The sequence below is a fragment of the Apus apus genome, chromosome Z, assembly GCF_020740795.1.
Source record: "Apus apus isolate bApuApu2 chromosome Z, bApuApu2.pri.cur, whole genome shotgun sequence".
In the NCBI taxonomy this organism is placed as follows: domain Eukaryota; kingdom Metazoa; phylum Chordata; class Aves; order Apodiformes; family Apodidae; genus Apus; species Apus apus.
The window spans coordinates 24544172-24560736 of record NC_067312.1 but is presented as its reverse complement, the minus strand read 5'-3'; the positions used below and the strand labels follow the sequence as shown (position 1 = coordinate 24560736).

Sequence of the window (16565 nt, the reverse complement as noted above, 5' to 3'; positions counted from 1 at the left end):
AAAATGCAGCTGAGAACTTTGTTACACAAACACCACAAGTGGTAGTAACTGATGGCAGGAAAAAATAGGATGTGTTGTCAACTACTACTGATAACAAATCTTTAGAGTTGTGAAGATAGAAAGCTGAAAGGACATGAGGCTTGCAGGCTGCCAGAACTTCGGGTGTGTTATGAAACACACACCTAACGTGGACCTTGAGAAGCCTATAGCAACCAGAGAATAGCCTTGGGGCAAGCTAGGTGTGCTCAGTATTAGCATCATGTGAATACCTAAGGAAAGCAAGACCCTTTCTAACTAACTTTTTGCCACCACTGTGCAGTTCAGGTGGTCTGTCCTTTGCCATGCAAACCATTCTCAAGTATTTCAGAGCTACCAGCTCCATGAGAATCTTCTTGACAACTCTGCATTCTCTCCACCTCCCACTGCCACAAATCACAAATATTTTTGATGGTTACTGCTCCTTCCCATGCCCGAATCTGAAAATGACACAAAGTGCCAGATACATCATTGCAGCTGAGCTTTGCTTATGCAAGACCCAGCAATGAGAAAGTAAGTGGGTATAACTTAGACTTGTGTTTCTTTGGTCCTAGTATTAGCTGCAAGCAGTGCAGAGGCAGTACTGGCAGCTACAGGTCCCTGAGAAATTGTGGCAGGCAAGCTACGAGACCCCATACAGTGTGAAAACCCACTTCCATCTACAGTATCTAGAGGTATTGCAGGTATTGTGATTTATAGAGTTACACCTGCCTTCTGACTATGTTGCATGACCAGAACAGTGAACATGAGCTTGAACTGACTCCAGGATCTAACACAAAACTCTGTTAGTTGTTCCCAAACATTTAACATGAGGGGGGGTAAATTAATCCTACTTGTCTGGAGTAAAGAGGAGTAAAACAAGGAACTAATGCTACCAAGCAAGAACAGAGATTAAAAAAAATAATATATCTTATTCTGTGATATGTTCTCTGCTCAGCACCATTCAGAGGTAGTGCACATGTGCAGCATGACCAAGAAAATGTAAACAAGACAATTTGAGCATTGCTTTGTAGAGTCAGGTCCATTTCCAGAAAAAAATCAGTGTATAGCCATGCTCTTAGCTGGCATATCCAGTTACTGAGATTGAACTATGCATGTTTGGATGGAGTTTTTTGATGGCTCTTCTTTTGAATTGCCTTTTGATATCCAGATCTAATCTCTAATCAGATTTACCTCTGGCCTCACGATCCAAGACTTCTGCAATCAAACAAATTAAATGCTTTTACAGATATCCCCAGTTGTTTAGAAAATTAAGGTCTGCAAGAGTTTTCCATCCCTCTGTCCATGCGGTATTTCTGAAAAAGGTTTGGTTTTGACTTTTTAATGTGGTGTTCACAAAGCGCTGTTCAGGAGCCACTTCAGTACAGAATATGCAAGATGATAGAATGAATTGAGGTTTAGCCTCTTATTGAATGTAAACCTGAAGTTAATCCCTAACTGGTAGAAAAAATGAGCAGAAATCAGAAACCTTTCACAACTGACAACTGGAAAGAGACATCCCAAAATCTTCACCTTTAATTGATGCATTGTTCATTCCTGCAGGGTTTTCTCTAAAGGAATTATCCTGGGAATGCCACCGACAGCATTAAACAATACTTATTTGTTTTACATCTGGTTTAGCCCTTTATTTATTTATATTTTACCTGAAAATGTATTTTCTTAGAGACTTTATAACAGCATTTCTGCATTGTAAGTTCATTTTTTTTTTTTTCTCATTCCTGGATATATTAACCAGGAAAAGGAATCCCCAGTCTGTAACAGACAGATTAATTCACATGTTTTACTTTGTTCACATAGAAAAATGCAATTTCTGGATCATTGAGGCATATGGATTATGAACAAGACACTCCAAAAACTAACTATCCAGATGGGGCTATACTTACAAAAATCTTTTATGTCAAAGTCAGAATTTCACAACGTAACACACTAATGCAAAATCCAGTAGCACCTGAAAGATTAAGGTAGCTGCTGCTATCACTTGCACATACTTGAAAAAGATATAAGAAAAAAGAGTAAAAGTACATTCTCCAGAGAACAGCAAGTGTATTTCGAAATAAAAACCTGGTTGTTTTTGTTTTGTTTGCTTGTGGTTTTTTGTTGAGTATTTATTTAGGGGGTTTTTTGGCTATTTTTTTTTGTTTTGGTGGTTTTTTTGTCAGTTTTTTGTGTTTTTTTTTTTTTTTTTACAAGACTGTAGTTGCCATATAACAAGGTATATGTGATGTGGCTATTCATGGTCATGTTTTCAAGCTATAGCACTCAACAGTTTTCTCATATACATATTCCCATCATTTCATCAAAGATAGATACAATATATAATCCCCATCTCTGGGAAAGTAATGTATCAAATAGGCAAAGTTTCACAACAGAAGTGGAGAGGCTACAGTAGGAATAGCCACTTAAGTATGAACTTTAGGTCACGATTCCTAAACACTCGCCTACTGTACAGAAACAATAAAAATAGTCTTAGCAATAGGATTTTATTTATATGTGCACGTATATCCACCTTATCCCATATTTATATTTGGCAACTATTTGGGAATTCAAAGGTGCAGCCCTCAGTAATTGTATTGTTTAAAATAAGAAATGAAGTATATCTACTCTATGAGAAAAGAAATTCTCAAATATCAACTTCCAATTTTAAATTTAATTTCAATAGGAAAATATTAAAAATGTGCACATCTAAATTTTTCCATGTCTGTATATACATATGTGTGTGTACGTATACATAGAAATATTCATGTACCACACATATTCACAAAATTTAAGTGGAAATATTTCTGTCCACTATTTTCTCACATGTAAATGACATAATATCTTTTAAAATGTCAATAATAATAATAATATCATTAAAAATAATATTACATTTATTCTATCATCAGCTTTCTGTGGTTTTGTTCTTCATCCTTATAGGTCCACTGAGCATTAACAGGCCAGATTCTCCCTACACTTTCACAGATGTTAGGCCAACTCGATGTTGCTGACATCACATCAAGGACTCATCTGGTTTGGAGCAGCTCAAGTGACAGGAGAATCAGTCCCAAAGATCCCCAAGTGAATTAAAAACTAGTCGTATCTGCTCATCTGGACCTGATGAAGTTATACACACCACCACCTAAAATCTACCAAATTAAAAACAAGTAGCTCACCACAAAGTTTTCAAGCAGTAGCACGCTGAACCAAGCTCCCCCCACCCCTTTAATAAATGAGAAAATACCCTCAAAATATGAAACTTAAACATTGTGTACATTACATACCGTATAATACACGATGGTTTAGCATTTTACCTAAACCATTTTCCTGACTAGTCAGGGGAGACCTGATAAATCACTGCTAAAGAAAAAAAAATGGTATTTTAGAAATAAAGTTTGTATTTCTAAGATAAATGAGAACCTGTGTGTATTATATGGTATATACACACAGTACACACATGAAAACAAATGTAGCTTTTCTAGTTCTGAATAGCAGTCTCTAAGTGGAGAAAATCGTGTTATACAAATTTAATAAGCAGCTAGAATTCATGTTTAACATTCAAATTAATTTGGGGAGCAAATAAAGGTCTGTGCATCTTTTGACTCTTTAAGTCTGACACTCATTCATACATTTTAAAAAAGCCCTCTTAAATATTACAAGCAATTTATGGCAAAAATGTACTTTGATGCAAGACACATGACACTTGGCTTACCTTTTGAGGAGATTTTTTTAAAATAAATCTATTATATAAAGAAATGTATGTTTGCCAAAAGTCTGTTAAAACTACACCAAAACAACTTTAAAACCTACTTACTGAGGATAACTGAATTAAATTTCCTGTTTTTAAACATTTAGTTAACAGTTCAGAATATTGCCTGGTGTGGTTTCAATAAAGGTGTGATATGAAGACCCATAAAAGAGTAAACATGTCTCCATTTCAATTTGCTATGACAACAAAACTTCTAGAAACAGCTTTCTTGGCTGGACAAGTTCAGTGTATGAGTAAACCCTTGCAATAGCTCCATGCCCTTAACGCAATCTGTAGCAAAACAATGCTCCCCATAAGTCATTATTCACCAAATCTGAAATTCATGTAACATTCTGAAAAAGTCTCCTGCAGAACAGGTTAACAGTTAATTGAACATACATACTCAATAGAGGTATCAAGGCCAGAAAACAAATGACTGGCTATTCCTTTTTATCTGTGCATGTCAAATTTTACATTTAAAATTCTCCAGGGTTTTTGGCCCTTTTTTTAATTTTTCTTTTCCCTAGGGGGACTCACCTTCCATCACTGGTTGGCCTCACAATATAGTTTAGTGGAAGATAGTATCTCACTGTAATTACATGGAATTCATATGAAAAAGTAAACCTTACATTGGACAACATTGTAGAACACTAGAGTAAACGCAATAAAGAAATATGGTATCTTCCAGTTTTTATATATCTATCTATATATATATACACACACACACACACACACACACACATATATATATATAAAGATAGATATATAAAAACCACAAAGAACAACCAACCAAAATAACCCCAGAAGGAAGAACTTTATACAAGCAGTTATAGTAACTTTGTTTCAATTAAAGATGCAGCTCTCTCTCACTCCTGGCAAGAATAAATTGGTAATGGCACTGCTTCTCCACAGTGCAAAGTATCCTGAGAAATTATTAAGAACAACGAAATAAAGGGCTGTCATCACTAAGTTCTTGCACAAAACACAGCAATTAAATATCTTAAATAAATAAAACAGCAGATTACCTATATTTTGTCTATCACAAAAAAGGGGACGTGATCTGGGACACTGCTGATTCTTCCACCACTGATAATTAGCAAATTGAATTGCATTCAATTACTGTTAATATCTTTCAAGTTATCTATGGCCAATAACGCAGAAGGAGGTAATTTGTAATTCAAGTTTTTTTTGTTTGTTGTTGTTTTTTTTCTTCAACTAGCTACAAGCCAAGGTCTAAATTTTACATTGAAATGTGACTCAAATTTAAAACAAGCCCTCTCAGAGGAGCATTTTCTAATTTTGTGCAACTTTGATGCAGAGCCCAACACAGTCCTATGAAGAGAGACAGTGCATCTTTAAGCTGTTTGGCACTGAAATCCCATTTCCTTTAGCTGCATTCTATTAGCTTGGCCAAGTTATCTCGTAACTCCGTTAGTTCAAATATTTTTCCATCAAGAATTTCTAAAAGTGTCTTCAAGTTATTGCGAAAAGCTTCTTGCTCATTCTGACTTTTCTCCAGACGTTGCTCTAGATCAGCCAGCTGGCCTTCCAGGTCTTTGTTTCGAATTTCTACTTCCTTCAGAGAAAATACATAACATGTTAATGTGTTGTCTGCAAACAGAAAGCAGTCTAACCTCCTGCCAGTATTCATGTGCCATTTTTGTCAACTGTTTTTTAAAATAATTTGTGAGCCTCTACAGTTTCCACTATGCCAAAACCAGAACCCAAATTGTTATTACTATTGTGTATATATTACCACTTCCTTAACTTACTCAGCAACTCACCTGAAGGACAGAAACTTTTGCAGTGGGATAAAATTTAGCCAGTGAACAATGGACGTGATAGTCTTTTTCAGCTAAGTTGTTGCTTCTGCCATTCAGAAATGTGCCAGCTACTGAAAACAGCTTTTCAAAGGTTTACTTAAGTTCAAGTACTCCCAGATTTAGATTACATTAATTGCTCAAGGACAGAGACCTTAAATGGTCTCATACAGAAACTCATCCATAATACTGCCTTATAGATGGAGGAGTACTGCCTGTCTGAGAATTAAGACAGAAACATAAACTGGCAAGACCGGTATCAAGGTGACATTGACTGTAACAAATTTAGCCCAGCAAAGCGCAAGCCGAGGATCCTGTGGCTGCAGGGTGCCTGGAGCAGCCCCCACAGGGCAGCGCTGGAAACCGGGAAGTGCGCTGCCCAGCCACGCCGCCTGGACAAGAGGGAAGGATGAAAGTGGGACATGTTACACGCCGAGTGAGGGGACTGGACCCTGGACAAGCTCAGCTCTCACTCTGGGAAGAGAGAAGCCCCTGGCCCCATCCCACTGGGATCCCCCAGCAGCCTTGCCCTGTGCCTGAGAGGGGCGGGAGGCGATGGCCGCTGGGCCCTTGCACGGCAGCTGCCCTCACTGCCAACTAATTAACTACTAACGTAGCAGTCGCGTGGGTCTGGAACTGCATCCTGTTATTTGTCCCACTCCCTGCACGTCTCATAAATTCAGGCTGAATTTTGTAATTTCACTTACGAAAAACACTTTCAGAGGCAGCACAGGGACCAGTGCATTCAGCACACCGTACAGCCTCTGCAGCCATTCTCTGGAAAAGTGCGTAGTAAGTCTGTATTTACATACATTAGCATTTTTTCAATACCATTTCCCTTTACAGCAGCTTTGTGTCAAGCAGCATTAATGGGCCGGCTCTGAGTTTTTACAACTAGTTTCACACAGCCACAGGGAGAGAGATTTGGCAGCAACTGCTGCTCTCAGCACCAGCAACTCCTCTTTCTGCCCTCCCACTCTCCTACTGCTTTTGTTATGACTCTTCTGTCTCACTCAAAGCTAACAAATACGTTCATGTTTATGGAGACATCTCAGGTAACCACGAGAAACAGCCTGACCCATACCGAGTATCTATTTGGGCTGTCAAGAATAACAGGTATAAAATGGTGGACTTGAGTACAAGTCCATGGCCCAAGACATGGTTCCTCCCATGAGGCGTCTGTCAGCAGCATGGATTAGCCACTGCATCCCTGGCCAGAGGAGGGGTGAGGTGGTGTGGCCAGTGGTCAGTGCTGGCTCCCAGCCTCCGCAGCCAGGGAGAGCTCAGGGACCCCCGCAGTGGTGTGGGTGGAGAAGGCAGAGCCTCAGGAACATCATTTCCTTGTAACCTTGGCATATTCCAGATGAACTGGAATACTTCCCTTACCTCTTGTTTGTAAATGGGCAAGTTAAAAATTACAAAGTTTAGAGCACTGGCCTTGAACAGCACAGCTGAGAGCAGGAATTACCTCTTGCTGCCAGGACCAAGAGCATGAGCTAATGCTGAACAACATAAGTTGTCAAAGCACTGAAGTTAGCTAAATTAAAAGAGTATTTTTAGAAACAATATAAACTAAAATACATAGATGCTTATGCAGTAATTAGCTAAACAAACTAAATGGCTGCTGTAAACAAACAAGCCAACTGATGATAACCCTGCTATACCCTCTGAAGGCTCTTCTTCACTGAGACTGCTCCAAATCCAGTACTGACAAGTACCACCTAGTGCAGTGACTTCACGGGTCCAAGACCCTCTGAGGCCAAGTGACTGCAGTACGTGACAAAAAGAGAAATTGAAGATCCTCTCAGCTCTGCAGTAATAGTGCAGTCCTGTCTTCAGCTCACACAAAACCAGTTACTGCTTTCTCATATTTGCTCTGAAGTCCTGCTTCTCCTGGCCCTGCTCTTCTTCTACTCATCATATGTGTGTACTCTAGGAAGTCTCTTTACCACTGCTCTTACCCCAGAGATAATTAATTTGTGCTAGAAGGTAAAGGGGCTCAAGATAGCTGGACAATATTCAAGGACCACTTCTTGCAAGCACAGCATCAGTGTGTCCCAATGGGTAGAAAATCTAGTAAGGGAGCTAGGAGACCAGCGTGGTTAAAAAATGAACTGCTGGGGAAACACAAGTGGAAGAGGAAAATCTATAGATCATGGAAGGAGGGACTGGTCACTTGGGAGGAATATAGGAATGTTGTCAGGGAATGTAGGGAGGCAACTAGGAAAGCTAAGGCCTCCTTGGAACTTAACCTTGCAAGTCGGGTTAAGGACAATAGAAAGGGCTTTTTCAAATACATAGCCAACAAAGCTAATACCAGAGGCAATATAGGCCCACTGCTGAATGAGGTGGGTGCCCTGGTGACAGAGGATATGAAGAAGGCAGAGGTGCTGAATGCCTTCTTTGCCTCTGTCTTTACTCCTGCAGGCTTTTCCCATGAGCCCCAGATTCATATAACCCCAGAAGTAGTCAAGATAGGTGAGGACATAGTAGATGAGGATTGGGTTAGGGATCAGTTGCATAATCTGGACATTCATAAATCGATGGGTCCGGATGAAATGCATCCAAGGGTGCTGAGGGAGCTGGCGGAGGTCATTGCTAGGCCACTCTCCATCATCTTCGGTAAGTCATGGGGAACAGGAGAGGTGCCTGAGGACTGGAGGATAGCAAATGTCACACCAGTCTACAAGAAGGGCAAGAAGGAGGACCCGGGTAACTATAGACCGGTCAGCCTCACCTCCATCCCTGGAAAGGTAATGGAACAACTTGTCCTTGGCACTATCTCTAGACATATCAAGGAGATGGGGGTCATCAAGAGCAGTCAACATGGTTTTACCAAGGGTAAGTCATGTTTGACTAACCTCATAGCCTTCTATGAGGAAATTACTAGGTGGATAGATGATGGTAGAGCGGTAGATGTGGTCTATCTTGATTTCAGTAAAGCATTTGACACCGTCTCCCACAGCATCCTTGTAGATAAGTTGATCAAGTATGGGTTTGATGATCAGGCAGTGAGGTGGATCAAGAACTGGTTGAAAGGAAGAAGTCAGAGAGTTGTAGTCAATGGGGCAGAATCTAGTTGGAGGCCTGTGACTAGTGGAGTCCCTCAGGGGTCGGTACTGGGACCGGTGTTGTTCAATATCTTCATCAACGACCTAGATGAGGGCACAGAATGTACCCTCAGCAAGTTTGCTGATGACACCAAGCTGGGAGGAGTGGCTGACACACCAGAAGGCTGTGCTGCCATTCAGAGAGACTTAGACAGGCTGGAGACTTGGGCGGGGAAAAACCTGATGAAGTTTAACAAGAGCAAGTGTAGAGTTTTGCATTTGGGGAAGAAAAACGCCATGCACCAGTACAGGTTGGGGGCTGACCTGCTGGAGAGCAGTGTAGGTGAAAGGGACCTTGGGGTCATGGTAGACAGGAGGATGACCATGAGTCAGCAATGTGCCCTTGTGGCTAAGAAGGCCAATGGCATCCTGGGGTGTATTAGAAAGGGTGTGGTTAGTAGGTCAAGAGAGGTTCTCCTCCCCCTCTATTCTGCATTGGTGAGGCCACATCTGGAATATTGTGTCCAGTTCTGGGCCCCTCAGTTCAAGAAGGACAGGGAACTGCTTGAAAGAGTCCAGCGCAGAGCCACAAGGATGATTAAGGGAGTGGAACATCTCCCTTATGAGGAAAGGCTGAGGGAGCTGGGTCTCTTTAGTTTGGAGAAAAGGAGACTGAGGGGGGACCTCATCAATGTTTACAAATATGTAAAGGGTGAGTGTCAAGACGATGGAGTTAAGCTTTTTTCGGTGATGACCAGTGATAGGACAAGGAGTAATGGATACAAGTTGGAGCATAGGAGGTTTAAGATGAATATCAGGAAAAATTTTTTTACTGTAAGAGTGACAGAGCACTGGAACAGGCTGCCCAGAGAGGTTGTGGAGTCTCCTTCGCTGGAGACATTCAAAACCCGCCTGGACGCCTTCCTGTGTGATGTACTCTAGGTGACCCTGCTCTGGCAGGGGGGTTGGACTAGATGATCTTTCGAGGTCCCTTCCAACCCCTAGGATTCTATGATTCTATGATTCTATGATTCTATAAGTAGGCAAGCCAGTGATGAAAAACCCCACTTTGGAACAAATGCAAGGATACAAACATTATTTTACTTCATGGTATCTGGGTCTGAGGAGCATCCCACTGGCCTCTATCTAGCACTGAAGACCATCTTTCAGGACCTCCTCAGACACTCCTAAACTGAGGAATTTTTCTGCTGTAAGCTGGTAGACAAAGGTAAAACAAAAAGCTTTACATTACATGTAGTAACTTCCATCCACACCCAGCAAAAGGCTAGCTCTCTGTTGCTAATTCTTGCTCTGTATCTCTTCAAATTAGAAGAGCTCCTTTCTAGCTTTAAAATCTTGGATATTTTATTTATATTATATTCTTGACATCCTAATTCTTTCCTAATCCATATACAGTCAGCTTCCCAAACATTTCCTCAGGTATACTTTCTCTCACACTATTCTGGTTTATTTCAAGGAATACAGGAAATAGAGCTAACTTAAATGTGCCAGGAGCTGTTGATTTAATTTCTGGAAAATGCTTCTTCCCAAATTTAATATTTGATCCTCACACATATTTACACTAGATTAGTATTAATAATTCTTGCAATAGCATTGCATTACAAGTTCCTCTTCAGCTCATGTGCAGCTCCCTATTACAAAGGAGCCCAGAACTTGATTCTTGATTGGAAGAAGGGGAGAGGTGTCCATGTAATGTAATCTCTTCCCCTAGTTGTGTAACTTCATTTTACTTGCAGTTAATATCATCTAATAATAATAACACTTCTGATACATTCAGGCTCATTGCAAGGTGTACTCTACACTGTTCTTTCAAGCTCTTCTGACAGCAGACACAGTAATTTCTCATATATTGTTTTCTTTTAGAAAAGATATATATTATTTACAGGTTATGTTTGTTGTTCGCACAGTAAAAATACTTTGAGGAATTCAATGCAAGTATCTGAATAAAATATTCTAACCATACACAAAAGGTATATTTAGGGATCAGCGATGGTAATAAAGAAAGATACCCTGACTTACTGTGAGAGTCACACTGACGGTGACTTATTGATACGTCTTCTCTACATTACTAATAAAATTATTCAGTAACAAGGGTCCAAATATTTACCCTTCACAGTGATAAACATCTTGCTCTTCAATGAAATTTGCCAGTGATAGAGTTCTAATTATTTCCCTGATATAAGTGTCAGAAATTAAATACACCTTGAAATAGTCATTTCTTTGTATAGCATTTTTCATACAGGCTACACTCAAAAATATTTTAAAGTTACATAAACCATTTACAAGCAAAAGAAGGAAAAAAACAAAGCAGAAGACAAAAGAGCGAAAGAAACAGATATGGGCCCTGAAAACAGATGATGAGTCAACTAAGTGAACAGCAGTGAGATGGTTAGTCTGGAGCTACAGAAGAAAACACCATTTCACCAACATCACACATGTGAGGTGAAGTGGCTCAGAGAAGGCCAGTACAGTCAAAGCAGGATGACTATAGCAAAACAAAGAGTCAAGATCTTTCAGATGGACTGTATCAGGTTAGTATTAAGCCTTAAGCTTAAGAAAGCCATCTTTAACTTAGAATCTAAGTGAGCTTTACATTTATTTGAATAGAAACATACAGAACTATTTTCAGAAACTCATTGCCTACAATGTGACACACGGACATGTACACAATATCTCTGATTGCTAAATATATAAATATGCCAAAAGGAAGCTACCAATTTTATAAAGTACAAATTTTAATAAAATCTTAGCATTTTCTAATCTTTAATCTCTTACTAGTCTCTCATAATTCTGCTTCCTAAGGAAAGCTAATTCCTGGCTTATTATTAGTTTCCATATGATCTTACATTTAAATTATTGCATATGCTACTGCTAGAACAATTTCCAACTTTAATTCCCCTTTTGAGACTGTCAGATAAGCTCCTTTTCAGCTGAAAACTCCATTTTTAGCCTAAAGCCAGCAACAATTTTTGGAATAGTGAAACAGGCAAGCTCAGGTGTATTCAAAGCAATCTTTAAAGATTATTTGAAGTAATAACATAGTTTTTCCAAATAATTTGACAAAAGAATGGGAAAAAATTAATAAACTTATTTTGTTCTTGCATGGTTTACTCTGTAGGTTAAAATGAGATTAAAGAAAGTTCCAACTCTGGTAAAGCTTAATCAGTTTTACACTGTGGCTAGTCTGATGGGCTTGCTTTCAGCATGATTTAGGTCAAGTCTGAAGTCAGAGCTTAAGCCACCTAAGCTTTGGGTCAGCTTCATTCAGAAGGCAGATGTCACAAGCATGGTGTGTATGGGCTGGATGGTCAGCCCAGTGACAGGCAGACCGGAGCTCAGGTGTAGCAAGGGGGGATAGAATAAGGGCATGCTGAGGTAGGCTGAGGTATTTGGCTTTACACACAGTAAAGAAACAACCCGGAAAAAAAACAATAAAAACATAATGATCCTAAATAATCCCAAGAAAATGTCAAAGTGGGATTTTAAAGTTTGTACTACACCAGTATGTTTTAACCTTTACTTTCTCAGGGCATGTTTAAAAGCTGAATACAAACTCATTCCAGCCTGATGATACACAGCCTAACAGTTTCAGTGGCACACCAGACCTATGGGAAGACACAGCAGTAAAGACGAGACCAGGACTGCCCAGGACACTTATTGATGAAAGATACCAGCTAGCCTAAGAGCACTGTGTGCACTGGTAAATGAAATCTGGGTCACTTCCCTCAGGTAAAAACAGCAACTAACAGCATGTGGAAATCTTGATACAAATTCCCAAGAATCATCCCAATCCACCACTTTGCAAAGCAGTCTACCTTACATATTCATCTGGCACCTTCAGTGAATATAGAACAAGTTGTTGGTGTGAACTGCTTCCCTGATCATCGTTTGTCCTTTCTCTCTAAATTAAGACAATGCACTCTGTCTCACCTGTAACTTCTGGGTCAGAGAATCCCTCTGTGCCTGGAGCTCTCTGGCATTTTCGATTTCTTGTTTCAATCCTTCTATTTCCTAAGGGAGAAGAAACAACCTTGCTAGCAACACATTACCTGGCTTGGCCTCAGTGCAGGTAAGCTGGCTACTGCTTCTTCTCCTCTGCAAGCCATTGCAATGATACCAGAACTGGCAATTGGCTACTGCTCATCCCAGCACAGGAATTTTAAGTCCTGCTCTCAATACTCCCGAATCACAGCCCCAAAACAGTAATACCATTGTGAATAAACAACAATACATATAAGCATTTTCTTTTATAGAAGTCTGTTTTCCTCTTTCACACAAAAGATCTGAAATATTTTTTTCCTGGAAAATTAAAGATCATTGTAATTAGAGACACAATTTTATACTTTAGATTCTATTACAATGCATCCTTTTCCATCCTTCTCCATTTTTTTTTTGAGAAAAATCCAATTTTCATCTGTGAGATGTTTATTATGCCACTAGCAGCAGTGCTGAATATCAAAAACTGCTTGCTTTGACCATTGATTTCTGTGAAAAAGAGAGTCTGAAAGAAATGCTACCTTTAATTTAGCAAGAAGAAAGCAATAAGGTACAAAAATAACAAACATAGATAAAATAAAGAATGGAAGATAAACCTTTTCTTAGCTTACTTTCAGGAAACCAGAATAGAAACAGTTAACAAAACTAAAAGGTATCAAACTTTAAACCATGAAGTGTTTTCCCCAGAAGGGCAAGTTCACTTCCCAAAATTCCTTTTGGAAAGATCCCTTTGCAGCCAGCAGCTCAGCTTAATACAAAAGTGAATGGGAACCAAAATGGGAGCCATTATCAAGCTGAGGCTAATCTCTTCAGTATGAGGAAGTTTGGAAAAGGCTTTGCTCCAGTTTAGGATGATATTCTGTAAGTACTGTTGTTTTTCTGCACCCTCCTTGGAAACATTTAACAAATGCTCCACTGAAGGCAAGACCCTGCAGCAAGATACAGTGCCCTTCCAAACAGCCTACTGTCTCAGGCTATAAGGGCTCGAGGGATCTGGTCTTCCATGGGGCAAATAATCATTCATATGCATCTCCTTCCATCATCTTTTTCTCATCCATAAAGGGGCAATCCTTGATCATTCCATGGAACAAATGTGCTTTCCTCTAGGAACTGTGCCAGTGCAGGTGTAACTCCAATTCCTGTAAATTTCTTGCTGCTGGTCCAGCCCAAGGCAGATGGCACAATAAATGACATCAAGTTTCAGGATGGGGGCTTGGCATGTGTTAAGGGCTGATCTTAGGGATCACAGAAGTTATATTAACAGTTATATTAACACAGCCTGAAAAACAGTTTGGCCTGAAAAAGGCACTGATCTACTTCTTGCTTCAAACCCTACTCTCCAGAATAAACAAAGCACGCTTACCGCAGCTTCCCTTCTCATTGGATTTGGTCTGAATCAGTGTGATGACTGCTCTTTGGAAACCACTTACGACTTACTTTTGCAAACAGAGATGCTTCATAAAGGCAACAGGAAAACATTATACTTTTTGCTGTTTTAGTTGTTCAGATACCAGCCCTATATTGGACCAATGTAATTATATACATAGAAAAATATGAATCATTTCAAAGAAGATAAAAAAACCTTATAACATCTATAGGAAACAATACAGTATTTACTAATCATCACAAGCTTAATACTGAAAGCCTTTAGAAATGACAAAACAGCAAAGCCAAGAATAAACTTTAGCAAATACCTCTTCTTTTTTCTTCAGTGTAGACTCTAGCTCCTGTATTGTCTGGTTTAATTCTGTTTTATGTGTGTGGACTGCATTGGCTTGACTGCTCACACACTCTAGTTCAGTTACCTGTTGAAGTAAGTAAAAGCAAGACATACAGAATTAATTTCAACAAATTCAAAGTGCCAATAATTCACTGCATCAATAGCTGCATTTGAAAGATACCCTTCGTTCTGGGTGACTTAAGTTGATTAAAATGGCAAAGGTGTTCTTAGGAAGTTAGCATAAAATTTGCTAACAAATTGTTTAGCATACAATGGTTGCTATGACTTCCTGAAAACAATAATTAGAAGTTATACATACTAATTATTGAAAAAATTATGAAAGAAGCTGAATTACCATTTCAGAAACAGTCACGGCTAGACAATTAAACACAGATCTGTCTATCTAGCCTCTCCATCTGACACTTTTAATGTCGCACCATCTTATCCAACTAAGCCACAATGCTCCCCCACTTCCTAGCAAGACAATTAACATTTTGCAGCCTCAGGTTCTGACTTGGCACGAACCGTGTAAAAGCAGACATTCAGCTACCAATGTACAGTTGCCAACTTCTTACTTCGTCTAGTTTCAGATCTCATCTCTCAGTCACAAAGCCAACAGCTAATGGCACAATTTGGATTTGCACAGTTTCTCTTTATTAGCAGACAGCAAACGCTCTCCATCTGCCCTTGGATAAGTTAAGATACCTGGCAGTGGTATGCCCTTTTTGTTTTGTATTTTTAATCAGAGAGATGTTAATACCCTGCCATTCACAGATAAACTGTTGTCAAAAAATAGCTTCTGCACCAAAGAAATAAAATCTGTGCAGAAAAATTTTTGTTCATGTAGCTCTCAAATTACAGATCAAAATATTAGACAACTCTCACACTGCATGTCTGCATGAATGTGTACACTAAAACCCTTTTGTTTAAGGCAAAGTATACTAAAGTATTAAAACTGCTAAAGTATTAAAAATAATACGTAAAAGCCAGTAACTAATTTTTAACCAGAAGATACGAGCTTGTCAATCTTAGTGTAAGGTCTTCAACATAGCTGCACCACCTATCTACAGTAACTAAAACATCTGTCCCAAAAATGCCTTTGAACTAAGTGCTACCCAATTCTGCAAAGAAAACCTTTTTCAGCGAAGCAGCACCTAGACAGGGGTAGGCATTCTCCAGGAGCATTTTATTTCTTCAAGAACTCTCAAGGAATCAAGTTTGGTGCCCTCAAGCACCAATGTAGTCTAGCTAGTGAAGCCACTGTGATGACAGTAATTTCTATTTGTAGGCTCACAAGGTAGATTACCGAGTGCAGTGAGAAGCCAAAGGCAAGTCAAGATGAAATATAACAAAATTAAAACAAAATCCCAATCAACTCCTTTCTGAGTCACAGGCCATCAACTTCCCCTCTGTAACAGTCCTGACGCCTCTATTTTTTTCTGCTGGAAAACTGTGATTAGATGTATTTGCACATCAACATAGGTTTATAAATTGAGAGAACAGAGATTACTGAAAATTATTGGGAGTGTTAAGTGGGATGAGAGATGAGAATATACCTTGGTAGCACAACACCCCACAACTTGCCCCAAAGAACTATCTTATTTGCTGGAATTGTCCCAAAATAAATATCTGTGCTCATGGCAAAAAGTAATAGCAGTTTGCTCAGTTTTATATGCCACTGAGCATGATAACTGAAGTCTTAGATAGTGTTCTCAATTTGCTTCAGTTACACAAAAATGTATCTATTTAGATTCCTTGGAACTGGGACTCCTGCTACTAATTGTGACTGCTATAGTATTCACCACTACAATGACATAAACTCAAAGACCCAGAATTAGAGTACACTGACTGGGATGAACCTGTCTACAAAGTGTCTGAACTAACATCTAGATCAGCAAGAACTAACAGCAAGAATCACAGAGTAATTTAGGCTGGAAGGGGACCCTGGCAGTCAAAATGTCAATGTCTCTTGTTCAAAACAGGGCAAATATTGAAGTCACATTAGGTTGCTTCAGTATTTAGCAGAGCTGCCACAGTTTCATGCAGGTTCCTGTATTTCTGATGCTGTGGGCTTATGGAAAATTCTAGCTTATTCCGAAGTTTTGCTGGAACTGTCAAACTCACTCACCTCACCCACCCTTCACCCTTTCTGAAGTTTAACTTCCTAAACAATTCCCAGGCTTTTCTGCTGAATCGGAGGT

The 16565-nt window shown here is 39.4% G+C and overlaps 1 protein-coding gene across 4 annotated transcripts in view; it reads right to left on the bottom strand.

The window, feature by feature from the left end:
- The window catches only part of HOMER1 (homer scaffold protein 1), a 123429-nt gene that overhangs the window by 34802 nt on the left and 72062 nt on the right, over positions 1–16565 (bottom strand). For 2 of the 4 annotated variants that reach the window (XM_051643630.1, XM_051643628.1), the window contains 3 exons: positions 14339–14449; positions 12579–12659; positions 1534–5333 (listed from right to left, as the gene is read on the bottom strand). In XM_051643630.1, coding sequence (XP_051499590.1) covers positions 5145–5333; positions 12579–12659; positions 14339–14449 — 381 coding nt within the window. In that variant the 3' untranslated portion in view covers positions 1534–5144. Of the gene's footprint in view, positions 1–1533; positions 5334–12578; positions 12660–14338; positions 14450–16565 lie in introns of those variants that run through there. The other 2 variants (XM_051643629.1, XM_051643631.1) reach the window with 1 other exon arrangement.